Source organism: Schistocerca gregaria, chromosome 1 (assembly GCF_023897955.1).
Source record: "Schistocerca gregaria isolate iqSchGreg1 chromosome 1, iqSchGreg1.2, whole genome shotgun sequence".
In the NCBI taxonomy this organism is placed as follows: domain Eukaryota; kingdom Metazoa; phylum Arthropoda; class Insecta; order Orthoptera; family Acrididae; genus Schistocerca; species Schistocerca gregaria.
The window spans coordinates 8,954,639-8,981,562 of record NC_064920.1 but is presented as its reverse complement, the minus strand read 5'-3'; the positions used below and the strand labels follow the sequence as shown (position 1 = coordinate 8,981,562).

Sequence of the window (26,924 nt, the reverse complement as noted above, 5' to 3'; positions counted from 1 at the left end):
ATGAGTTCTTTCTATGTGCAGTTCAAGTTTATCATCAGTATGTTATTTGGCAGTGACACATGATGCGAGAGTTAGTTTCGTCCCTAAATTTTGGACACTTGCATAGTTACAGTTAAAAACATCATGGTACGAGATAAAATCTGTGCGAATATGCAACGTAATGATACCACAGTCTGATCAAGATTTACTGAGGTCGAGCTGCAGAAACGCAATGTCAGGGGCTCTTTTCTCCAAGACGGTAAGGTGAGTGCTATGCCTACCTCACATTCGCCGTACTGAAGATTTAAGCGATTTCTGATAGCAAATGTGCAAGTGACAGGAGCTACGAAGCGCTTACCACACTGAAGCCCACAGAAGTACCCAAGGTTTGCAAAGAGCGTAACATCCGCCTTGCTTTGAGTTAATTTACGCCAGAAACTATTACAGGGACCGTCGAATGGATCGTGAACAGACATGTCGTTAGATCGACAGATATTTTTCTTCTTTGTATTTATCGGCCTTCAATTGGGTCCGTACAGTCAGACAAAACTTACAATATTTCAGAAAGTCGAATCAAAGTGCATAGTCTTGGTGGATATCACAGAAAACGAGACATAAACCGTCTTGGGAAGTTAAAATAGTACAGGCAGAAATTGTACCGGTAGCGTCTGCCACCAAACTAGACGGGCTCGGACTCTGCTACCGAGAAACCAGGTGGACTCTGCGGTGACTTTCAAAGTCACAATTAATTCACAAAAGATTGTGGACACATATCCAGTCCCAAAAGTGGATCATATCGTGGCGAAGATCGCCGGACGAGTATTTTTTTTTATCCGAAGTCTACCTAAAGGAAGCTTACCTTCAATTACCCCTGCATGAACAGTTTTAGTGATAAGCTCTCCGTTTGGTTTATTCAGAAATAAAAGTTGTGGTTTGGCGTCTCTAGTGCTCCAGCCACTTTCTACACATTTATCTAGCAGCGTTCAGGGCACCGCCAGTTATCTTAAGGCTATCGAATTAGTGGAAAAGATTAGAGCGATCTTTGAGAATATTTGGAGTCCTTGTTTCGCGCTCTGGAACGAGGTAATTTAAAGCCCAGCAAAGAAAAGTACATCTTCTTCGTTAGGCAAATAATGTACCTGGGACACGCTTTCACGCTTATGGTATAGCACCCAAACCTAAATACCGGGTGATTAAAAAACTTAATAAACCACGGATAATGTAGATAGAGAGGTAAAAATTGACACACATGCTTGGGCTTTTATTAGCACCAAAATAAAAAAAGGAAGTATTGCTAGACGCGTGAAAGATCTCTTGCGCGCGTCGTTTGGTGATGATCGTGTGCTCAGCCGCCACCTTCGTCATGCTTGGCCTCCCAGGTTCCCAGACTTCAGTCCTTGCGATTATTGGGTTTGGGGTTACCTGAAGTGGCAAGTGTATCGTGATCGACCGACATCTCTAGGGATGCTAAAAGACAACATCCGACGCCAGTGCCTCACCATAACTCCGGACGTGCTTTACAGTCCTGTTCACAACATTATTCCTCGACTACAGCTATTGTTGAGGAATGATAGTGCACATATTGAGCATTTCCTGTAAAGAACATCATCTTTGCTTCGTCTTACTTTGTTATGCTAATTATTGCTATTCTGATGAGGTGAAGCGCCATCTGTCGGCCATTTTTTGCACGTTTGTATTTTTTTTCTAATAAAACCGCATGTCATTCCAAGCATGTGTGTCAATTTGTACCTCTCTATTACATTATTCTGTGATTTATTCAGTTTTCAAATTTATACTGACTTTTTGATCACCCGGTATATCGAGGCTATTCGAAAGTTACCACCTCCTATTGATGTGAAGCAGCTGAAGTCAGTTCCGGTGAGCGAACCCATTACAGGAAATGTATTCTGCACACTCCGGCTATTTAAAGCCTTTATGTCAGTTGCTTAAAAAAAAATTAAAAAAGTGCGGTCGCAGTGGTCTACCAAATGTCAACACACATTAGACAACTTAAACCTCGCTCTCACTACACCTTCTTCCTCAATTAACTACGATCCAAAAAAGTCCATTAAGGAGAACTCTGATGCTCCGAACTCAGGTTCGCAGTCATCATTTGACACAGGGTCAATGGTGTGGAACAACCGACAGCTACCGAGTGCCTCGAAACACAGACTGCGATGCTAAGGAAATGCAGACAAGTTGGTGTTGGGCCATTGTTCTCGCTCTCAAACATTTTCGCGCCTACGTGGACGAGCAAAGATTTCTTGTATTAACGAAGTAGAAGCCCGTGACGCCCATCACCCCGCCATTCGGAGAAGGGCGGTGCAGTGCCTCGTCGTGTGGCTGCGGGACACGTTGCCACGGCACGGCGCAGCTAGAGAGCCTGTATACAGAGGGATTGGCCGCAGGTGAAGTTGCCCGTGATTGGTTGATTAGCTTCGGCGCCATTTTTCAGCCAAACGTCTCTCGCGCTTCCCATGTTCGCGTGCTTTTGAGTTGAATTGAAGTTCAGAGGACTTTTGGAAATGATTAAAAGGTATTTGAATTATTAGAGACTTGTTATGCGTTGTGCATGCACGTTCGATTTAGTTGTATATCGTTTTTAGTACATAAGTAGCGTTTGCGTGCATACTGGTAGCATCACAAGCTTTTCTGAAGCCAATATCTGACAGTCCTTGCTGCAAACGGAAAGTTCCTGTAATTGTTGTGCCATGCTCATTCGACTTTATAGCGTCAAACTTTATTTCGTTCCGAATCAGAACCCTAGGCAGTATTTTGGTTTCAGCATTATCGCCTGACTGTTGACGGAGGCAAGTTGTAAGCACGTTTTCCGTAGTTGTCGTGGTTGCTGAAACATTATTCGTAGTAAATAATTGTAGGTACTCTTGAAGACAGTTTTTAATATGCCTACTTACTGTGGGGTAGAAGGCATACGGTAGTTTTCTTGTTATATTTGGTCGTTATTACAGAAGCCTCCATTTAACATTACCTGCTTTTTGTAATCTTTTTCGTTTGTTGTCTACGAGAGTTATACCAGTTGTTTACTTGTGACATGCAAAAAGTTTGAAGACGTGACGAGAAGCACTAATACGCCTCGCACTTTGTAAACAACTGCTTACGACTTTCATTCACCTGATGTAATACAGGTAAGTTAAATCTTTAGCGTTATGCAGTTCCGATACACAACAAATGCTATATACTATTTTTTTTATTTACGTTACTTTCATTGCGATATGTCTAGTAAACGAAATTTAAAGGAGATAAATGCAAGTAACGAATAATTTTTACAGCCAATGTATCAAATTGTCGTGTGCTGTATGTAGTAGGGTACAATGAGTATATTATAGCTGTACAGAAAGGCATTTAACGAATGATTTCGCCATATTGTCTTGTGCTTTTGATTCGGCTGCTCCACTGCTGGCCATTCAAGACTCCCGCCCGCAGTTTGGCAGAAGAATGGCCGCCGTGTCGTCCGGTTGGCCACCCTCACCCTGTACAGGCTCTCCAGGCGCAGCGCGCCGATGGCGGCGTCGCTGCCTGCCCGTCGCGGACATTTCAACAGAAGAAGACGTCGAAGATTTTTCTATTTGTGCTACTTCCATTGCCAGTCTGACGGACCCTATTCTGTGTACGCCGAACGGATGAGAAGCTACTTTGTAACCCGAGGAAGAAGGAGATGTAGATGAAAACGATATAGCACGTCCTCGGTTCCCATTGTAAATCATTAGGGAACTTCGAGAGCATTACCTTTACGTTTATATGAAATACAGCGTTGAAGTAGCTCTGTAACAGTTTCCGCAATTGCCATCGAATTTAAATCGAGTCAATTATAATTAAAATGACGAGAATCAGTGGAGATATAATTAATTAAATGCAGTTATACGCTACGTTTAGATCAGATTAGATTAGATTCAGTTTTCGTTCCACAAACTCAAAAATTAGATGATTCTCGTGAGTGTGGAGCATGTCAGAAAGTACAACATAAAACACATAAGAGTATTTTAATATAATATCCACTTCCCTGATCATTTGTCAGTGTTGTGACCAAGTGCTGTCAAAACTGAAATCTAACAGACGTTTTTACTTAAGCTGGTCTAACAGTCCCTATTAAGATGTTCATCTATAGAGTAGGAGTTGCCTATCAAAAAGTCTCTCAAACTCTGTTTAAACTGTGCGTTATCTGAAACTAAATTTTTAAAGATTGTTGGAAAATTATTGAAAATGTGTGTTCCTGAATATTTGCTCCCTTTTCGGACCAAGGTATGTGATTTTTACGTCTTTATTTAGATTGTTCTTGTTCTATGTACTGAGCTGTTGCTTGGAAATAGTCACATTACTTGTAACAAATTTCATTAAGGAATAAATATACTGAGAAGATGTGGTTAGAATACCTAATTTTCTATTTCGTATTTCATATTCTTGAACTTAAACCACAAATCAGTCTTACTACACGCTTTTGCACACTAAAGAATTTTTTTTGGTTTTACGAGTTACCCCAGAATATGATTCCATATGACGTAATAGAATGAAAATAGGCAAAGTACGCAAGTTTGTTTATATTTATATCTCCTACATCTGACATCTTTCGCACTGCAAATACAGCTATTTGTTTATCTACTTCAGCAAATCTGTGGTATGCCCTTCCAAACCCAATTTATTATCGAGTCGTAATCCCAGAAATTTAACACTGTTGACCTCTTCGATCTGCATGTCTTCATATGTTATACAGATGCTAGAAGGAAATCTCTTAAAGGTTCTGAACTGCATATAGAAGGTCTTTTCAAAGTTTAGCGAGAGCGAATTAGCTTCAAACCATTTATTAATATCAATGAAATTTTCATTAACAGCCATTTCTAAATCTGTAGTTGACTCGCTATTTAATTATTGCAATCTTTGTAGCAAAGTTAGCACCTGTAAATGTAACAGACCCAAGATGGAACCTTGAGAAACACCACATGCAATCTATTCCCAATCAGATGAAGACTGATTACTCACTCCACATGTATTTCGCAATGACACCCTTTGTTTCCCGCTATAGATGGGTAACACTGTAATATTCTAATTTACTTAAGAGAATGCTATGATTCACACAGTCAAAGTCTTTTGATAGGTCAGTAGCCTCTAACTTGTTAGCTAATGGAGTAAGTACAATCACACTGTACTTGTAAATAGCCTTCTCTATACCAAACTGTGACTTGGACAATATACTATCTGTACTTACATGCTTAAGAATACGCTTGAACACAACCATTTCAAATTTTTTTGAAAAAGCCAGAAGATGTGAAATTGATCGAAGGTTTGATGGTATCCCTTTATCCCTCTTCTTGTAAAGAGACTTAACTTCAGCATATTTCTGCCAGTCTGGAAATGTCCCGCTGACAAGAGACTGGGTACACAAATAACTTAAGGTACTACTCAACTCTTTGATTAACTTCGTTATGTTATCATAACAATGAGAATACTTTCATTTTAAGGATTTTATGATCTATGTTGCTTCACTCGGAGACGTGTGAGACATTTCCATTTCACTGAAGTTGATTGTAAACATTGGTTTCAGACATTTCATTGCACTGTTTACTGAACCTGATAACCGCAAGCTGCTAGCAACAGAAAAAAAGTACTTGAGTAAGAGGTTTGTAATGCTACATGCACTTGTTACCAATGTATCATTTATTTTTAGACTATCTGTACCTCTTCCTTTCTGGCATCACCTGTCTGTCTTCACTATATCCCATATAGTATTTATTTTGTTGCCTGGCGTAATGATCTTCTTCTCATACCAAATCTGCTTAGATTTCTGGACTATTTTCCTCAATATTTTGCCGTATTCTTTGTGAAGCATTACAATGTTAACATCAGAGCTGTTCCTAGACACCAGATACAGTCTCCTTTTTGTCCCACATGATTTCTTTATTGCTTGTGTAATCCATGGTTTATTTTTCGACTTCTGTGTGATTTGAGTTACCGTTATGGGAAAACAATTTTCAAAAGAGGAAGTAACTTTATTAATGAATGTTTCGTATTTTCCATTTGAGTCAGAAGTATTGTAAACTTCTATCCAATTCATGTCTTTGAGCAATGTCTCAAAATTCTCAATATTTGACTGATTTATCATTTAACGCAAGATGCTGCACGTCATGATCAGATAGCACATTTACTAACGGTTTTGTGATATGACTTTTTTCACTAGATTTGTCTACAAAAGTATTATCAATGGCAGTCTTATAGCATTTACGTACCCTAGTTGCAAAGTTCACAGCAGGACTTAAATTGAACATCCGTATTACCAACTGCAACAATTGTTCACTAAGAGAGCTTTTCAATAAAACCACACTGAACTCACCACCAACCACTATTTCCTTGTTTTTTACTGCGAGATGAGAAAACAGAGCTACCAGATTTTTTACAAAGAGGCTGAAGTTTCCTGACTATGCGCTATATATATTTACTATCGTAAAGGACTTATTATGAAATACTACTTCTGTTGCACAGGCTTCTAGTTGTGAGCTGGGTAAAATTTATTAATATGAGTATTCTCGAAATTAAAACACTTGGTAACTCCTTCTTTCTCCATTTTTTCCCTACAGAAAGATGCTAACCTGGATCCTGTACAATTTAACGTATCTATACCAGTGGTCACGTGATGTTCAGACATGCAGATTATATCAATTGGTTTGCTCAGCCCTGATTCTTCAACACAAATAAGCAACTCATTAAGCTTACCACTAAGTCCTCAGATATTATGATGCAATAAGGCTAACTGATTTTGTGCACTAACTGCCGCTGGATGAACCTAATTTTTCTGTCAGTTTTTGAATATCTGCAGTTTCCATGAGTGGTGTACATTAACCTTTGCTTTCTGGCTGCCTGTTTGATTAATGTCAATGTCATTTTCAACATCTTTTGTTTCTGTCGGCGCTGTTTTAAAAATAAAAAATACGGCCGCCCTGTTACTTGCAGCCACTGATACTTTACCACACGCGATAGTGCCCCCACGGCCTAAGTTACTTGCTATTAACCCACACAGTTTTCGCTTCCCTTTCCTGTTGAGAGGAAGGCCGTGCCTCTTAAAGTCCTACCGACAGAGTCAACAGGAACCACACCGATGTGAGACCCCATATCTGATGCAAACAGGCGTTTCTACTCTAAATAAAGTCTCCTCACAGAAGAGTTTGAATGAGGCCGATCATGGCGCCTCAGAACAGACACGAGTCCAACACCAGTATCTCTCGCTGCTGAAGCTATCTTTACCAGGGCACCCTCAACTGAATAGTTAGGGTCCCTGTCTATGCTGTTGCCTGTCCCACTCGCTATTGCCACGGTGTCTTCCTTTGTGAAGCCTTTGCAATGCGAACTTATACATCCTCTATCACCTGACCCAAACTTGCACTAGGTTTAGAGAAACTTGTGACCTGGTAAGCTGACCTTAGTTCATCCTGCTATAGTTGGCCAATACCTGTACCATGTGAGCTACATGACAATAAAACTTTCTTCTTCTTGACAACGTTTTCTGACTTCTCAGAGAAATACGTCGAGAAGAGCAAAATAGCCAGACGAATGACTTGGAAAAGAAATATGAGCCGAGAAATAGGATTCACGCCCCTTAGCAAGTCGGCAGGACGCGGCCTGATGAAGCTCAAGGGAACCACAAAACCCCTCATCCTAACCATATACGCACCCTATTTCTTCCCAAAAGCCAACAAAGACCTTCTATCTAACAATCCCTCGGATTTGGCCACAGCAAAGAAAGGATCAATAGGAGGAATATTGCTGGGTGTAGCAAAGGCATCTGACATCTTCTGGCACGATGGATGAACCCACGAACTTGATGCCCACAGCACAAAATCTAGATTATTACCTCCTTCCTTTTTCGAGAGAAATGATATCTGAGCCAGCCACATACATCCGACAGAGACAGGACTACCGCAATGTTACAGTGCTACGTCCTGTCCTGTACACTATTTACACGAAAGACAGGAAAACAGGTCGGCGGGCAGTAGCTCCCTACGCCTACGATAAAGCAACAACTGGGAGTTGTCGCAACCTTCTTGTCATCGATGTAAGTTATAGCACCACCTGCACAAAATTACGCAAAGTGCAACATTTGTGAGGCGAAAATTTGTCCGACAAAATGCCACGCTCCTTAGACTGGTGTGGAAAACTTGAGAACGAAAGCACTGGCAAGTAACACAGATCAATGAAACTGGAAGGTAACTGAAAGAAATACGGACTGAGGCTAACACAAATGACACTTTTATTCGAACACAGTGATTAGACGTGAAGCCATCGAGAATTACGATTGCCCCCTGGAGAACGCAAAAGGGCGGTCACGGTTCTCAATAGGATGTGTGGTCACCATGGACGGCCACGCGCGGTCTGGAACGTTCTCCCACGCTGCCCGTACGGTTGGTAAGGAATTCTCGTGGCACGGCGTCCCGTTACTCCAGCAGCGCACTCTACAACAGCTCGACGGTCCTCGAGGCATGAGGAGGTGCTGCAATACGTATTTGGAACGCAACCCCCAAACGTGGGGTTTATTTTTAAGTGTGTGTGTGTGTGTGTGTGTGTGTGTGTGTGTGTGTGTGTGTGTGTGTGTGTGTGACCTATCGCATCGAGATATATGCAAGTCGGCTCCTAACGGAAGGCGCCGTAGCAAGCAGCGGGAAGCGTGTGTCCTCTAATTTGTGGGAAGGAGTAACGATTTTGCATTGGATGTCCCAGTGGTGCCCGAGAGTTGCGGTGGCTGCTTTCGGAGAAGAGAATTGGTAGGAGCTTGTGCCTACGCTCTTCTCCGTACGATGTTGCTGCCTGCCGTTATAAACGGGTGAAACTCAGGCGCATGTATTGACTACACGGGAACTGGTGATGTAAAATTACATTTGTGATTGAGTCTCAGCTGCACTGTGACAATTTAGAGGCGAAAACTGTGGTGGTTTCATTAGGTCTGGTTCTTTGCTGTGCAACTAAGTGAGTCAGTTATTTGGGGTAACTGAAGGAGCACCATTATGTTGGTCTAAGTGTTACGTTCTCCACGTTTTGTTTATGGCTTTCCGAATCGGAATCGTGGGGGAGTACACGTGTGAGTAATTTGCTGTTGTATTGATGGTTATGTTGTAAAAACTTGTCTGGTGTGTTAAATCACGCGCTGATTTGTAGCTAATCTAAGCAGAAGTTTCCATTGCTTAGGTGCTACTGTCCTTATGATTGGCGTTGTTTGTCTTTTGATTGTGGGTGTGCTCACGTTTAAAAAAGAAAAAAAAATTACGGCTACTATTCATAACGGTTGTCTAGTAAGGAAATTGCTTAAGCTTTTATCATACGCTGGTCTGTTTGCCTATCCCATTGGCTTTCTATGCAGTAAGTGAAGGAATTTGTATGGAGGTTCAAGACTGTAGGCTGACTAGTGTCTGAACTGGTGCTGAGGTTAAGGGCGAGATCTGCATCCCGCAAACCCGCACGCTGCGCGTGGTTAAGTGTTCCGGTATTGGGGAGCCGGCTCGCTGTTCTTGGAGTTTGTTAGGATACGGGATGAGTGCATCGCTGTAGTTTTTCGCGTGCTAAATTGCGGGGTGTCGGTGCCGTCCTAGGGCTAGACTTGTGATGTATGTTATGTTATGTACCAAACTTAAGAGAGCTTGTAGTTTGTTTTAGGCTAGGCGCAAATTGTACAGCGCGTGTGGCGCAACGCAGCGCAGGGCGCGTTTTTGTAACTTGACAGGTTCAAATGGGACCACCGCGCAAACTGCGACGCAGACGCGACTGGGACGCGACACGCGCCTGCGCCAGGGAGCGCGGCGTTGTGGTCGGGGCACAGTTTCTCGCCCAGCGCGTGTCTCGCTAGCAGCGTGGGAAATTTGAGGCGGGGAGCGGAAGAGTAGCCCGGCCATATGCTCACATCGGAACGGCGCATTTTAGTATTGCCCATACGATAAATTTTACCTTACTGTGTACTAAATTTTATTGCCTTTGGGTAGTGTTTCGTGTTTCGCCATTTAAACGCTCCAGCTTTCTTCATTAGTATGTACTTTTCTATTATTTATATATGTATACTTTTGTTTTTCTTCTGTCGAGAAAAACGCATACTTCAGGAATTGATGAGCCATTGGCCGATGGAATTGCATCATACGCCTCCGCGATGTTTTCAGATCGCAAGAAGGGACAGAGGGTAGTGAATAAGGAATCAAAGAATATTATAAAATCATGTGATTAAGAATCAAGGCAAGAAAGTAAATCAAGGTTGTATTCTCGCTGCCCAGTAAGCCAGCGTATCTGTACGATGTGTTGCAAAAATTTGGAAAGCGATAATCTCCACAGGTGTGATCCCTTTGTGCTTCTGGTAAAATGCGTCCACGATCTGAAGTATAGATTAGTCTGATATGGATGTAATAATGTAATACGACACACTGTACTACATGCATGTGAACATCATATTTCCACTGCAAGCTAGAAACAGTCGAAAAGCAGTCACAAATAACAATGCTGTAATTGGTTTACCGTAATGAGAAAAAGCAATTCAATTGTTGCATGGACATTATCAGCATTGATAAACTAATTATACAACAGGCTACACCTAGGAAGAAAATGGTCTGTGTTATTACGAAAGTAGGAATATCCTAAAAGAGTGTTTTGATTACATAAATTTATAATTTGTTGAAATGTGTTGCTGACAAAGGCAGATCTACTTTCATGACAATGTTTTACGAACTCCAACTCACAAGGCACACATGGCTAGCTTGTGCATTCCTGTCGCGCGCATTATCCTACGCTGCTGACAATACACTGGCCATTGTGTTGTGCGACAGATCAATTGTTTATTTTTCTCAATAACAACTATTTTATTCGCGATCACGCATTGTCAGTTTGGCAAGCCGTAGGTGAGTAAACAGTATCTGGCATGTGCCTATCATTTCGCCTGAAGGAACGCTCGTCATTATTTTAATTATGCCCAGATCAGGAGAAGGAATAAAATCCTTTGCTAAGTTTCCATTCCAGTCGCTCAGTGTTAAAAATACGATGGGTTACGGGGATTCCACCAGAATTCCAACAGAATTGCCAATCTGTTTTTGTGTGAGTTGTTAACCTTTCTCATAAATGGTGATGCTTCTTCGAATGAGAAAAGGCCACATTTCTCTTTGGTTTAATTGTACTTCCTTTGTCACAATGTAATTTGCAGTCACCAACTCATCTCACAGCAGCTACTGATACAGAATTCCGAAACGGAGGGCCTCATTAAACAAGTAATTGGCAATCACAGAGCTCAATAGCTTACGAAAAACCTCATAGTATCGGTTTGCAGTAACATAAAAGAAGAAATTTCATATTTATTTTCATACTAGGAAGCTCTCGTTTCGCTAGCTGTCGATAACTCTTAAATCGCAGTCACTGGAGTGAGACAAATAAAAAAGGAAGTATAAGTGGTGATATATCGCCACAGATAAGAAAGTTCTGCGTGTTTAATAATTGACAAAACACTCTCCTCCGTGTATGCCATCATTCACCAAACTTTCGTTTCGATGTCTCGAGGAGTTTAGGAGATATGAGAGATGTTGCGAGTATTTCATACTCACGGGCGTGGGATCGGAAGTGAGCGCGCTACATGGGATCCATTTTCTCGAGATCGGAGGCAGATATAGATCTCCTCCGACGTCTAAACAAAAATTCAGCATGTTAGCTAAATTTCATACACAGCAACATATGGTGTAATACGCACCAAACGCAAAATCACAGCGACCCCTAATTTTGGTTGCAAACTCTTTGAGTTCTGCGTAGTGTCTCACTAATATGTGTACATCACATCAAGAATGGATTAGCGAGATGATAAGCACTTTGCCACGAAGCTGAGACATGACGCTACAAGTAAGGCAAATATCGTATATTTTCAGAGAATAGTTTGTGTAAAATCGTTTGAGGAAGACAAGAGGTTGCGCGCTTCGGTTCTGTCAGCGCAGCGGAACGTGCGAAGTACGGTGTACGCGTAAGTACGGTGTACGCGTCGCAATATGCGCTGCAGCCGCGCGACTCGTGCGGCACGTGCTGTACTGTCGTGTCACGTCACACATGCTGTACGCGTATCAATTTGCGCCTAGCCTTAGGTCTGTAGATGGAATGAAGTTGATATTTTGTCGATTGCGGCAATAACTTCCTGTGTGGGGAGATCCTCTGAGGGACTTGTATTGTACTGTTGCAGTGCAGTTCATCTGAAACGTGCTGCTTAAAACTTGGGACTGCAGCTCTCTGATGTTATATATTATTATTTAATCTTAAATGTCTTGGATGTAATATGGTTGTTGAGGATTATGTAATTAATTTTTATCGCTGGTTCCTTAAAGGAAGTATTTCGTTTTAAAATACGTGTTCGGTCAGAGCCTATTTATATATGATTTTTAACTCATCATTCAAATTTTCTAGTGTTGCTTTCTTAAAAGGGTTTCAGTTAAATGATTGCTATTTGCCTGTTTAAATGATTGAGTGACTTAAAGGAAAAGAATATTATTTTCTAATTTGTACTGATTGTTCCTTTTGGGTAATACCTGACTTATGTGTTCAACAAATGAGTGTCTAGTCAATGGTGATGCACTGTTCTATTGCTTCCACTCCAGAGCCTATTGAGCTGCTTTGTGTCGACATCAGACCACCCCTCTGACCTGACACGTCAGAGTGTGTGTGTGTGTGTGTGTGTGTGTGTGTGTGTGTGTGTGTGTGTACCGTCCGATGCGGTTGCGCACTGTCATCGAAACAATAGACGTCACGGACGAATTAGAGCGTCGCAGGAAGGAGTATACTGCGATCGGAGGGTGTACAGTGTTCAGAGATTTGCAAGTCGGCGAGGTCATGTGTTCCGTCACCACAGGACCTGGACTACTAAAACGGCCACGTCGGACAGTGTTTCTGGGTGTAGCGTGTTTTCCCGCCTGTCGCCACACGAGTGTGCGTCCAGAATCACTACGGAGACGGAGTCCGCTTTCGCGCGAACCCGCTCGTCGACGGCCCAGTCCCTGTGCTGTCGGCAACACCGCACATCTCTGAACACGATGCACCGTTACCGAGATGCCGCACTCCTTCAGCACACGTGTTTTCGGACGGGTATATTCGGCCGTGACGTCTCGCTTACGGATGACAATGCACGATCGCAGGAGGAGGAGCTGTGATAATATGCGGCGGACGGAGCGCCCTGTCCGATCGCACGTGTGGGGAGCCAGCGCTCGGGAGGCGGGCAGTGGGGGCGCCGAGTGCACCGGCGGCCGCCCGGCAGCCGGCGACGGCGCCGCTGCCGCTGCAGCCACGGGGCGCCCCCCGCGAGAACTGCCCGCCGGCTAGGTGTACGGGAGACGTTGCACAGGATGCTGGTTGGTTGCTTGGTTGTGTTGGGGGTCATCGGTCTCATCGGAGTACAGAAGGAAGTCGGCCGTGCCCTTTTCAAAGAAACTCCTGAACAGATTTAGAGAAATCACTGAAAACCTAAATCAGGATGGCCGGACGCGGGATTCAACTGTCATCCTTCCGAATGCGAGTCCAGTGTGCTAACAACTGCGCCACGTCGCTCGGTGAGGTCATCAGTCCCCTAGAAATTAGAACTACTTAAACCTAACTAATCTAAGGACATCAGACACAGCCATGCCCGAGGCAGGGTTCGAACCTTGCGACCGCAGCGTTCGCCCAGTTCCAGACTGTAGCGCCTAGACCCGCTCGGCCACTCCGGCCGGTACACAGGATGCTGATGACACACCCTAGTGCGGTCCGTAATATGCAGGGGGCCACCGTAAATCGCTGTGACTTCCGTGCAATTATTGTACTTTAGTAAAAGTGTCGTCTCATTAGGTATTTCTTCGAAATACCTTCTATAGCTATGGGGAGAAGAGAAATGTGTGGCACAACTTGACTAGAAGAAGGAACCGGTTGGTAGGACATGTTCTGAGGCATCAACGGATCACCAATTTAGTGTTGGAGGGCAGCGTGGAGGGTAAAAATCGTAGAGGGAGAACAAGAGGTGAATACACTAAGGAGATTCAGAAGGTATGTACTGGGAGATCAAGGAGCTTGCACAGCATAGAGCAGCATGGAGAGCTGCATCAAACCTGTCTCAGGAATGAAGACTAGAACAACAACAACCTTCTATCCTACACTGTAGCAGTACTTTCTGTATATCGCCCAAGTTCCATCGATCTATGTCACTTAGGAATGATACATCGCTCGAAAGTTACTTTGGTGCTCAATATTTTTTTACGACCGAGGTGAAACTCGCACAGCGGCAACTCTCCATCGCCTCGGCACGAGTCGTTACCGTATTTAGGCCTGTAAGCTGACCGACATCTTACCTGGAATAAACACATTAAAAAAGCTGCAAACAAAGGCTGTACTTTCTCTTCCGAAGGGTGTAGCAAGTGGGTTGCAAACTCCTCTCTTCCGGCGCCCCCTTGTACTCCCAGTCGTCCTGCACTATTGGGGAGCACGGCCTACGGCTGCAGATGCTTCCCTCAAGCTCTGCCGCAATTTCAAAAACAAAGCTTTCACGATAGTATCGAGCGCTGAGGATACGTCGCCCACCATTTACACCCTCGTCCAGCTGGCAGGAACGCGCAGCTGAACCCCGGCCCACACCCTCGCCCTGACACGACCAGCCGGACAGTCGGGTGGCTACTTGCCGTCCTTCTTGCTGGCCTTGGTGAGGCACAGCTTGAGCGTCTGCGCGTGCGCGGCGCCGTGCGGGGGCGGCGGGGGCGGCGGGCAGCCGGGCAGGACGACGCGCCGGCGCACCGCCAGCGACACCGTGGAGCCCGAGTCGCGCAGAACCTGCACCGCCGTCGCGTACTCCACGTTCTCCAGCGACACGCCGTTCGCCGAGATGATGCGGTCGTTCACCCTGCAACAGCGTGTAACAACAACAAGTCCGTAATATTGCACATGTAAGTAATTCTTCCCATCTGATTTTTCAATTAACTTGTGTAATTGATGTTCCGAAATCAATTTTTTTTTTGTTTCACGCCATTGTTTTAAGAAAACTGTAAATAAGTTCCAATGTCAATATTAACGTTGGTGTCAAATGTAAAGCAATATTGTAATAGAATTGAAATGTAACAAATGTTGAAACTGTTGTAAGATGTTTAAAATTGTAACTGTGCGTCTGGTCCATACGTAAGGAATGTGTTAGGATATGTGGAATGCAAAACCTCGGGTGAATACTCGGTCTGTCAGGGAGCGGTAAAAGGTGGATGGCAGGCGAGCGCGGGAAAATACACGCGGGCACTGCACGGCACAACGGGCTCAGCAGCAGTAGTTGGAGTTTGGCACTGATCTGAGCAACACCTTCTGGAGCGAGGAGGCTCTCCTGGAAGACGTAGCTTCACTGAGCCTCCGGTGTGCCGTTCCAACGCCCACACAGCATGGCAAAATTCCATAGGCACTAAATGGAAAAGTATTGCGACGCTAAGAAGAATCAAAGTGCCGATACGTCAAGAGCCATAGCTGTGGTTGTATGTGTGCCAACCACGGCATCGATACTAGCAGGTTGAAACTTCCAGTACTGTATTCGTGTGGGTCAGAGAGTGAACTGTATTTGTTTGGTCGAATAATAACGTAAATTTTACCAGAACTGTGCCATCATTTAATTATCCTCACAACTAGCCTGGAGAGGGTCCTTTCCAAATGTTGTGCAATCCGAGTGTCCCAAAATGAAAATGAAAATTTTTTGTTAATAATAATTATTTGCAGAACTTGCTATGTTAGAATGGTGTTTAAATAAATGTTTTGTTAAGGAACCGGTAAATGAATAACGTAGGTCTAACGAAGTTGAAAGAAAACTTTAATTTTGATATAGCAATGAAGTCTATTATTTCGAGACAGATATAGAAGTATTTAAATGAGCAGTAAATAAGACGAAAGGAGTAGTAACTTATATACTGGAAATCTTGAACGCATAATAAATTCAGTAATCTTTTTTTTTTTTAATACAGCGATCAACAGTTTCAGCCCCCCCCCCCCTTAATTCATTTGAATTCTGAAGCGTTCTAAATTGCTTTGACCAGCAAAAGTTAAAGTCAATATAAAAGTCAAAATTTATCACTGTTTTACTTTAATCAAAATTGAGATTTTGTGTGTGGCACGAAACTGCTATTTCTAGAGTAACCTATGCCCGATTTTAATCAGATTAATATACAGTATAAAGTTTTGTAGTATACATTATAGTGTAGTGTTAAGTATACATGGTTTTTCCATATCAGTACAGAACGTTAAACTATCACTTCAATAGATTTTCTGGTCCCTAAATTCTACTATATTATGCAGTCTTACTACTTGTTGTTTTGCATGAATACATACCAACTTGCACAGGGAAGAAACTCAGTTAATGCCTAATTAGGCTGGCGACCGTATTATTATCAAATTGGTAGCATCTTCAGGGTTGCTTTTGGTCCACCTGATGTGTAATTGCATTTCGAACCTGCTTGACGGATCATTGTTATTACAGAGTGGGTGTAAGTCTGATTTCCCACCATTCAGGTACACGCGGTCGATATGAAAATCCTTTCTCATCAGGTGAATCCCGCTCACTTACCACAGCACAGGCTTTAACGAGTACTGTGTCAGGGATTATAAACGCCGCACCCGCCTCCACACAGTGTCCAACTTTTTGTCTTCAGTTATTACTCTACACCCACGTTGACCCCTCCAAAACACTCTCCGGTACACTTGTCCCCGTGCTTTTTCTAACCGCTGAAATATTTGTCCAAGTCAGTCTTCGGGATAGCATCTACATCTCTCAGCGCTGCCTTTTCAATCACATTTATGCCCGTAAAAGGACGGACCCTTTAAATCTGTCTCCATTGTAGGGCGAAAGGATACGGAAGCTGAGACATCACTATACGGCGTATCCAGAAATTTAGAATCTATTTTGTACAAATAATGATGGAACTTGTTGCGTCGGCTGAACACACATCCTTCGATAAATCCCCAAACAAAAATGTCCGTCGGTGTGAGGTGCAACCCGTCGCCTACGCAACTCGGAATTCGGGGACGTGCCAACATCTGAGGCATAAAGAGACGGTACCCCGACTCGCTGAAAGTCAACTGTATCCCGAAATCTATCCCGGATATGCTGTGGCAACAAAAAATTTGTGAGCATCCTTAGCCGTGGCGCTCGTTACTGGGGCGCCAGTCTCTTGGATGTCCATTATCGATCCCTCGGTGTTTCTTATCTTTGCTTGCCTTGTTGTTTTCCGCATTCGCGGGGCGAGTGGCAGTTGACGTTTGCTCGGGCTACCTGCTGAGACATCGCGAGGTACGAGGTGGAAGCAACCACGTATATGTGGAGTTGGTTGTACGCGGTCTGTCGGTTCAGGATGGAGGATATGTGTTGGCTGCCTGCCTGTCTGCTCTTCTGATTTGCTCGCCGTGCCTTGCGACCGCCTAGCTTGGGTTGGTGCCTGGTGTATCCTACACGAGCCATACCGGACGTCCAGCAGAAGTTAAGCAGCCTTGTGTTTCTTTTAAAGAAAAGGAGCAAATGTATAAAACCTTTTGTAACCAATTCTGGTGGTCTTCTAAGTGTGGCCTTAGCGTTTACACTGCATTTGGGGAGAGCTAATTCTTCTAAATTTAAATAGTTGGGGTTCCCTGTCCTTTATAATCTTTTGGGGGTTTTATTCGAATATCCTCTTTGGGGTTCCTTCCTTGCGCTTCGTTAAATGTTTAGTTGTATAGCGGGAAGTGACTCCTCGTTAAAACTCGGAGAATGTGTTTGCTGTTACTGCCCTTTCCGGCATTCGTCTTTTCAATTAAGTGTTGTCATCCCTTCGAGCGACCTGGTGTCACTCCTCGTTAATTAATGCTGGTTTCTGTGTAGTTAATTTCGAATTGGCCATTTGAATTAATATTTTGGAGCGCAGTATAGCACTAAGGCAACCTCATTGTATAGCACCTTGTGCCCCTGTCTAGTACCTCAATTTTCAGTGTGCCAAGTTAGCTCCACTACCGGTTTTACTGATGTGCTCCATTCAAAATCTTGATGTGGTCCCTTCAAAATCTTGTCTTGTATACTTCGCCCCACGTATATTTGGAAACAGTGTGACTTCAGTGCTAGTCAGTTAATGGAATCTTCATTTTGGCTTGGCTTCCACTGAAGAGTTTGAGTGGAGCGTAGTGTATTTGATTTGTTACTCACGTAATTACTGTAAGTTTGTTTGTTTAATGGGGAGCGAGACATTTAAAGGCTGTTGGTATTAACTCCCCTAGTTGCTAAACAATGTATTTGTAGAAAATGGATACTTAATTTCTCAACACCCTTGGGCCAAAATTTCACGAACGGCCAACGAAGAGTGAGCTCGTTCATTTCTGTGCTGCAAATGCCATCATTTGTTTCGCCACAAACCCGGTGTTTCTTTCCGGATGCCTTCAGTCAAGCGGCAGTAGTCATTATTGATCGTTCGATCTAAAGCAAGAACTAATGGTGCACTTCACAGTAAACAATCGACAAGCGCAGGGAACGTTCATATTTGAGCGCTCTTCTAGAGATTTTTTTCGGTCTTGGCGATCCACAATACCGTCTGATATTGCAGAACTGGGACTGGTTGACACGAGCAACGTTATTCCACATATCCTAAGAGAACGAATAAATGTATCACATAGACTTAAACCATTTCCCATTAAAGACATTACACCCGAAAGTACAGTTAATGTGTTGTGTGCCCGCAAAAGAAAACTGGAAATCGAAGTAAAGAAAAGAAAATTAGGGTATACACATAAGACAACTGCTACACTCCTGGAAATGGAAAAAAGAACACATTGACACCGGTGTGTCAGACCCACCATACTTGCTCCGGACACTGCGAGAGGGCTGTTCAAGCAATGATCACACGCACGGCACAGCGGACACACCAGGAACCGCGGTGTTGGCCGTCGAATGGCGCTAGCTGCGCAGCATTTGTGCACCGCCGCCGTCAGTGTCAGCCAGTTTGCCGTGGCATACGGAGCTCCATCGCAGTCTTTAACACTGGTAGCATGCCGCGACAGCGTGGACGTGAACCGTATGTGCAGTTGACGGACTTTGAGAGAGGGCGTATAGTGGGCATGCGGGAGGCCGGGTGGTCGTACTGCCGAATTGCTCAACACGTGGGGCATGAGGTCTCCACAGTACATCGATGTTGTCGCCAGTGGTCGGCGGAAGGTGCACGTGCCCGTCGACCTGGGACCGGACCGCAGCGACGCACGGATGCACGCCAAGACCGTAGGATCCTACGCAGTGCCGTAGGGGACCGCACCGCCACTTCCCAGCAAACTAGGGACACTGTTGCTCCTGGGGTATCTCCATGAAGCTGGGCTACGGTCCCGCACACCGTTAGGCCGTCTTCCGCTCACGCCCCAACATCGTGCAGCCCGCCTCCAGTGGTGTCGCGACACGCGTGAATGGAGGGACGAATGGAGACGTGTCGTCTTCAGCGATGAGAGTCGCTTCTGCCTTGGTGCCAATGATGGTCGTATGCGTGTTTGGCGCCGTGCAGGTGAGCGCCACAATCAGGACTGCATATGACCGAGGCACACAGGGCCAACACCCGGCATCATGATGTGGGGAGCGATCTCCTACACTGGCCGTACACCTCTGGTGATCGTCGAGGGGACACTGAATAGTGCACGGTACATCCAAACCGTCATCGAACCCATCGTTCTACCATTCCTAGACCGGCAAGGGAACTTGCTGTTCCAACAGGACAATACACGTCCGCATGTATCCCGTGCCACCCAACGTGCTCTAGAAGGTGTAAGTCAACTACCCTGGCCAGCAAGATCTCCGGATCTGTCCCCCATTGAGCATGTTTGGGACTGGATGAAGCGTCGTCTCACGCGGTCTGCACGTCCAGCACGAACGCTGGTCCAACTGAGGCGCCAGTTGGAAATGGCATGGCAAGCCGTTCCACAGGACTACATCCAGCATCTCTACGATCGTCTCCATGGGAGAATAGCAGCCTGCATTGCTGCGAAAGGTGGATATACACTGTACTAGTGCCGACATTGTGCATGCTCTGTTGCCTGTGTCTATGTGCCTGTGGTTCTGTCAGTGTGATCATGTGATGTATCTGACCCCAGGAATGTGTCAATAAAGTTTCCCCTTCCTGGGACAATGAATTCACGGTGTTTTTATTTCAATTTCCAGGAGTGTATAAATGAAGAACATAAGCTGCAAATGGAAAAGGAAGATGCTACAACGGATGTGCAGGCTAGGTTTACATATGGCTTTATACACAGAATATGGAGAAATCTAGCTACGACTAGGGAATACAAGATAATAGGGTTTTACCGTAAAGAGCAGTAGCCACATGTTTTAGTACTGGGCGAAAATGACGGACTGCAGCATGTTTACTATGTTAAAAGACACACGAAAAATCTGTTTATCAAACTCCATTCCTCCTTAGAGCTGCTTAAAAAGGATGGATGCATTATATTGAAGTGTGGTGGGCCCGATGTCAAACACTTAGCAACAGAATAACCGTTTGCAGAGCTTAAAACCAACGGAATAACAACCTTTAATAGCAATTCGTTTGCAAGAGTTTTAAACAAAGTTCCATACCGAAATACCGCAAGAATGTGCAGCAGAAGAACTTGCAGCTTACACCCAGTAGCCTGTGGAGTGTCATAACAACAGTGTCATGCAGGAAATAAGAAGAAAAATTAAAGTCCCCGAATGCTCTCGTCTAGAACTGCCTGAAGGAACAGCGCTAATTGTCAATGCCATAAAAGAGGTAGTTTACACGAAAAAATTAGATATACTGGAGCTCGAAAACATACTTTCTCTGTATTCGTCAAATTACTGGCTGGAGAAAGAAATAAATGATTCAGATGTGGATTTAAGTTAAAAATTAAATGGAATATTATTAAAAGAAATAGTTGTTTTCAGTACGTAAATGTAAATGCAAAAGTTACGAAAGATTTGGTACTAGAATATTTGCTTGTCTTATTCGCTAATCTACCAAAATTTCTAAGACATTTCCTATATACAGTGATCCATGGGCATGTATTTCGGTTGCAGGAAGTGGGTAGCCGCATGACCTTGATAAGTAGTTGAAACTAGGTAATTGAAAGTATAGTGATCCCCTTTTCGTACCTATATGAATTGTGATTTCAACGCACTGAGGAGTATCTCCAAACGTAAGTGGTGATGGGTACATTTCGTAAATGGCTGCAGAATATAGCAATGCAAGTGTTCAACAGGGCGGGCAATACGGCTGTAACGATATGTCCCCTCATCAGCACCCCTAAGCGTACCCAAGCATTTTCCTTGTTGTTCTATCGATAGTGACGTTGATTATGGTACATCAACACGCGTCAGTAATGCCTTTCCAAGCATTACATCCGTGGGTGCGGTATTCTTTATTATACATAGTGCCGGACGTCTGTCTTTCATAAACACTTGTTTGGGAGAATCTTGGCCGGATGAAGCACCTTCCAGAAGCGCTGATTCAAAGAACTTGTCAGATAATTTTCTAGGAATGAGGAGAATCGAGATATATAGCCAGTGTGAGTGTAGGCGTACCATAATTTTTCCGGGCGCTGGCGGATATAAAAGATAACTGCACTGTTTGTCTGAAATTTGTATATGTTGCAGTGTGAAGTTACTGTGGCTTATGTTGTGGCATGATCAGGCAGATAAGTGTGTGTCCTATCGTGAGGGATGTACAGATTCAGCACATCGATAACCACGAAAGTATGAGAGAAATTTATACGTGGAAAATTATGTCTGATATTGATACTGAGATTCGTTCCAGAAGCACAGCCGTCAAGAGGAGACATTACCTGTACATCAATCGGAGTGAGACTGTAGCAGCAATCGCAATATTTAACTGTAGTTACACTGGTAAATATGTTCCTGGCTCCCAATATTCTTGTGAGTCTTGTATGTTCAAAAAAATGGCTGATATGGTGACCATGAAACTTCCCGGCAGATTAAAACTGTGTGCCCTACTGAGACTCGAACTCGGGACCTTTGCCTTTCGCGGGCAAGTGCTCTACCAACTGAGCTACCGAAGCACGACTCACGCCCGGTCCTCACAGCTTTACTTCTGCCAGTATCTCGTCTCCTACCTTCCAAACTTTACAGAAGCTTTCCTGCGAACCGTAATACCATCACAGCATTATGGAGTCTTGTATGTATTTGATGCTCTGTAGACATCTTTTGCGAGGTTTAACAGTCTCTGTAAAATAATTTTGCTGCTGAAAGTCTCATCGGCAGAAAATACTGGCCGACGGTGCTCCCACACCGACAGCAGCAGTTTGATGGGTAAATTGAGTGACAAACGAGCTGTCCCGTTAGGATTGCTAGGAACAATGCACCCTGTGCTATTCTGGGAATCATTGGAATATCTCTCTCACGGAAGATATGCATCATTGGGCCAGCAACGGTGTCTAGGTGAACACGTATTTCGACAGGAATCTCTCAGGTGTGCGATACATTAACTTAGACGACCAGAGTGCAGTGCCGAACATTAGGTTATGCAACATGTTTGCCACATGTGATTTCTTCTTGCCAAGGAGCAGAGAATGATGAGCAAGACAAATCCAACCCCCAAACTAAATTCTTTATAAATAAACAATACACCCTTCAATTTCCTGTAATGAGATCCTTCTTCTCCACCAGTTCCCATATACTCCATACACTGCCTAGAATCCTCTAAATTGTTTAAATAAACAATATTCCACACAATGTCTAAATTGTTTAAACAATATTCCATACACTACAATAGATGTCCCTCCAAATGATCGATCAATTGAGTCCTTTACCCGCCAATTTCTGGGAGGGAGGGTAGGAGGGGCAGAGGTTCACCAGAGGCTGGGGGGATTAATTAATTGATCAACTTAATTGTAAATCAAATTGATAAGATCGAGAGGGGCTATCCAAAAATTCAGATCTGCAAGTGTACCTGTACCACTGAGGGGAGACATTTCTTGAGGGGAAAGAGGACTGGGAGGGGATGGGGGGAACAATAGGTTAAGTGCCTGTCAATCACAAGGAAGGAATCTTTTAGCAGAACAATAGGTTAAGTACCTGTCAATCAAAAGGTATGCACTCAGGGGCAAACCTATTGTCCTCCTTTAATTGACAGGTACTTAACCTATTGTTTCCTTTGATTGACCGGTGCTTAACCTATTGTTCTGCTATAAGGATTCCTCCTTTTGACTGACAGAAACTTAACCTATTGTTCCCCTGCCCTCCCCCTCCACCCCCTCTCCACGCCCTGCTACAGACACACTATCATTACTGAGTTATTGGAATAGACCCCTATCACTCTTATCAACTTGATTAACTACTTAATTAAATTGATAGATTAATCAGCCCTTCCCCTCTGGTAAACCCCCCTCTCCTCCTACCCTCCCTCTCGGAAATTGGTGGCAAAAAGATTCAGTTCATCGGTCATTTGGAGCGAAATCGATTGCTGTGTGTGGAATATTGTTTTAGGGGATTCAAGGCAGTGCATGGAATATATGGAAATTCGTGGAGAGAAAGGATCTCATAACAGGAAACAAGAAACTCAAGGGTATATTTATTATTTATAAAAAATTCAATTTGTGGGGATTCGATTTGTCTTGCTCATCACTCCCTGCTGTTTGGAAACATGTAGGTCTTGCAAGAAGCAATTGCATGGGGCAAACATGTTGCATAACCTAATGACCAGCACTGTACTCTGGGTGTCTCAACCAAATGTTTGGGCATTTGTCGGCACTTAACTTATTATTCTGTTAAGTGATTTCCACATCACGCGTATTTTCTTAAACTACTGTACAGCCTTTGATAGCAAATTAATTAATCACTTATGTCTACCCACCATTTTCTGGTACACTTTTCGAATATCACATGCTTTTAACGCCATTTCTTCCTCATTCTTCTTTCTCACACAACCCCTTAAACTATAGTACAGCGTTTTACATCAAAATTACCCAGATTAACGTAGTGTTCTGCACTTTACCTGCTGTTTTGCTCCAAGTCACTCCCTCATGCACTCCCTCCCATTAACTATTGTACCACTAACACCATGTTGATATAAAAAATTTATGCATATTAATTAAATCGATATTCTTCACATGTATGGGGTAGCTTTTTTTAAATTCAAAACATCCTATTGATCAGTCAAATCGATGGAATATAGTTTAAACAAAAGATCGACAGTAAAAAACTCATCCCGCCACTCTGCACCCAACACCAATGCCACCAACTCCACACACGTCCCCAGGAGCTGGGATGTACCGGCGGTACCCATGAAGTGATGAGACGATTGTCAGCTGCCAAGCGACGCGTTGGTGTCAGTTCAGGTCCGAAAAGGAAGAGGCTGCGGCATCTCTTTCATACTTGACACCTGAGAAATTCCTTTCGAAATACGTGTTCACCTAGGCACCATTGCTGGCGGGATGACGCATAGCTGCGGTGCAGGTCCAGCACCGAGAGAGATGTTCCAATACCTCCCAGAATAGCCCAGGGCGCATTGTTCCTAGCGATTCTAACAGGACAGCCCATTTGTCACTGAATTTACCTGTCAAACTGCTGCTGCTGCCGGTGTGGGAGCACTGTCAGTCATTATTTTCTGCAGATCAGACTTTCAGCAGCAATTTTTTTTTTTTTTTGCATAGATCGTTAATTTGCACTGACAGTTAAACTCCTCAAAAGCTAAATATTATGACTGCTTAAACTTCACTTCCTAAACTGCACTCATCTTTAGCAAAACTAATGTCATTTGAGACATGCACAAACTTTGTATACATATATGTACGTAATGCAATAGGGGATACGGTCTTTTTTGTAATTAACAACAAAGATGTATGTCAAATAATTTTTTTCTTGGTTTATTTAGTTCACACAAATACAATATAATTCCTGAGGTACAAATAGACTCTGCTACCCCAATGCAGAATTACTTTTAACTTCCACGCTGCAGCAGTAACACAGGCAGGAAATTTATCGTTTTTTTCTAAATCTATGCTAAAAACTAATGTGGGGATACTTTCTTTCTACTACAGCTAAATTCCACAGCCCCAGTAGCATAGCTTTTACAATAATTCTGACAGACTGCACAGAACCAAATTTCAACAGTCCACAATAGCAAAAGTTTTTACAATAACAATTCTGTGAGCTATATACACTTAAAACTATTCTGATTTGGATGGCTAGAGGCAGGTGAAAAACTTAAAAGCTACTCGATTTACAACACTCACATGGTGCGTAGATAAATAAATGTATTTACAGGCTACACATATGTTGCATATGAACAAATAAATCAATATATATATATTTATATTTTTGCTTTATTAATTTTTTTGTTTATGATTTTTTCCTTATTTCACACACGTTGTGTGCATGTATAAAAATAAATTTTGTTCTTTTTATCCTTTCTTGTCCACACGTTCTCTCTCTCTATGCATGGATATAAGCATATAAATAGTACCCAAAAATATTTACGCCACACACACACACACACACACACACACACACACACACACACACACACACACACACACGAAATTACTTACACTACGATAAAAGGGTCATACTACCACACTGCAGACGCTCTCTCTCTCTCTCTCTCTCTCTCTCTCTCTCTCTCTCTCTCTCTCTATCGCTATCACTCAAGAAGAGCCGACCCCTAGTGTGAGTATGGGCAAGATTCAATCCCCTCATCACAAATGACTCTTTTATCGTTATGAGGTGACAGGCTGATTTTAGACTGCAGCACAGTGTCCTCTCGATCGAAGACTATTTGTGGTGCCTGTGCAGTGGTGTTAGCTGTTCTGCACCGCTAACAACCACATATGGTACGGCAGACCAGTGTTCAATTGAGAGGACATGAGGTGTACACCATGCTGAAGTCTAAGACCGGTCTGTCATCTCCTGATGATAAAAGGGTCATTTGTGATGAATGGATTGAAACATGCCCATACTCACACTACTCACTTGTAGTGAGAGAAGGGATGGAGGGCTCTGATTGAGTGATAGTGTGTGTGTGTGTGTGTGTGTGTGTGTGTGTGTGTGTGTGTGAGAGAGAGAGAGAGAGAGAGAGAGAGAGAGAGAGAGAGAGAGAGAGAGAGAGAGAGAGAGTCTGCAGAGTAGTAGTATGACCCTTTTATCATAGTGTAAGTAGTTTTGTGTGTGTGTCATGTAAATATTTTTGTGTACTATGTACACGTGTATATACATGCATATAGAGAGATAGAATGTGTGGGCAAGAAAGGATGAAAAGAAGAAAAAGAACAACATTTATTTTTATACATGATGCACACCACATGTGTGAAAGAAGGAAAAAAGCATAAACAAAAAAATTAGAAAAGAAAAAAATAGAAAAAGCTTATATATTTATTTTTTGTTCATACACAACGCATGTGTAGCCTGCAAATATATATAATACATATATATGCACCATGTGCGTGTTGTAAATAGAACAGCTTTTAAGTTTTTCACCACCCGCTTGCCATTCAAGTCAGAATAATTTTAAGTTTATATAGTCCAGAGTCCATCAGACTTGTTATTGCAAAAATCTTTGCTATTGCGGACTGTTGAAATTAGATTCTGTGCAGTCTGTCAGAATTATTGTAAAAGCTATGCTACTGGGGCTGTGGAATTTAGCTGCAGTAGTAAGGGAAGTATATCCACATTAATTTTATGCGTAGATTTATATTAAAAAATCCTACTTGTGTTACTGTTGTAGCGTGTAAGTTAAAAGTAATTCCGCATTGGGATAGCAGAGTCTATTTGTACCTCAAGAATACTATATTGTACCTCACGAATTACAATGTATTTGTGTGAACTAAATAAACCAAGAAAAAAATTATTCCACATACATCTTTGTAGTTATTTACAAAAAAGACCCTATCCCTTATTGCATTGTGTACGTATATCTATACAAAGGTTCTGCATGTCTCAAATGACATTAGTATCCCTGAAGATGAGTGCTGTTAAACAGGTGAAGTTTAAGCAATCG

General features: G+C 43.1%; 1 protein-coding gene across 14 annotated transcripts in view; it reads right to left on the bottom strand.

Annotated features, from left to right (window-relative positions):
• The window catches only part of LOC126320910 (tight junction protein ZO-1), an 839,027-nt gene that overhangs the window by 290,623 nt on the left and 521,480 nt on the right, over positions 1 to 26,924 (bottom strand). For all 14 annotated transcript variants that reach the window (XR_007558731.1, XR_007558696.1, XM_049994135.1 and 11 more), the window contains exon 3: positions 14,622 to 14,839. Coding sequence is in view for 12 of the 14 variants with exons in the window: in XM_049994135.1 (XP_049850092.1) it covers positions 14,622 to 14,839 (218 nt within the window). In the remaining 2 variants the exon portion in view is untranslated. The remainder of the gene's footprint in view (positions 1 to 14,621; positions 14,840 to 26,924) is intronic.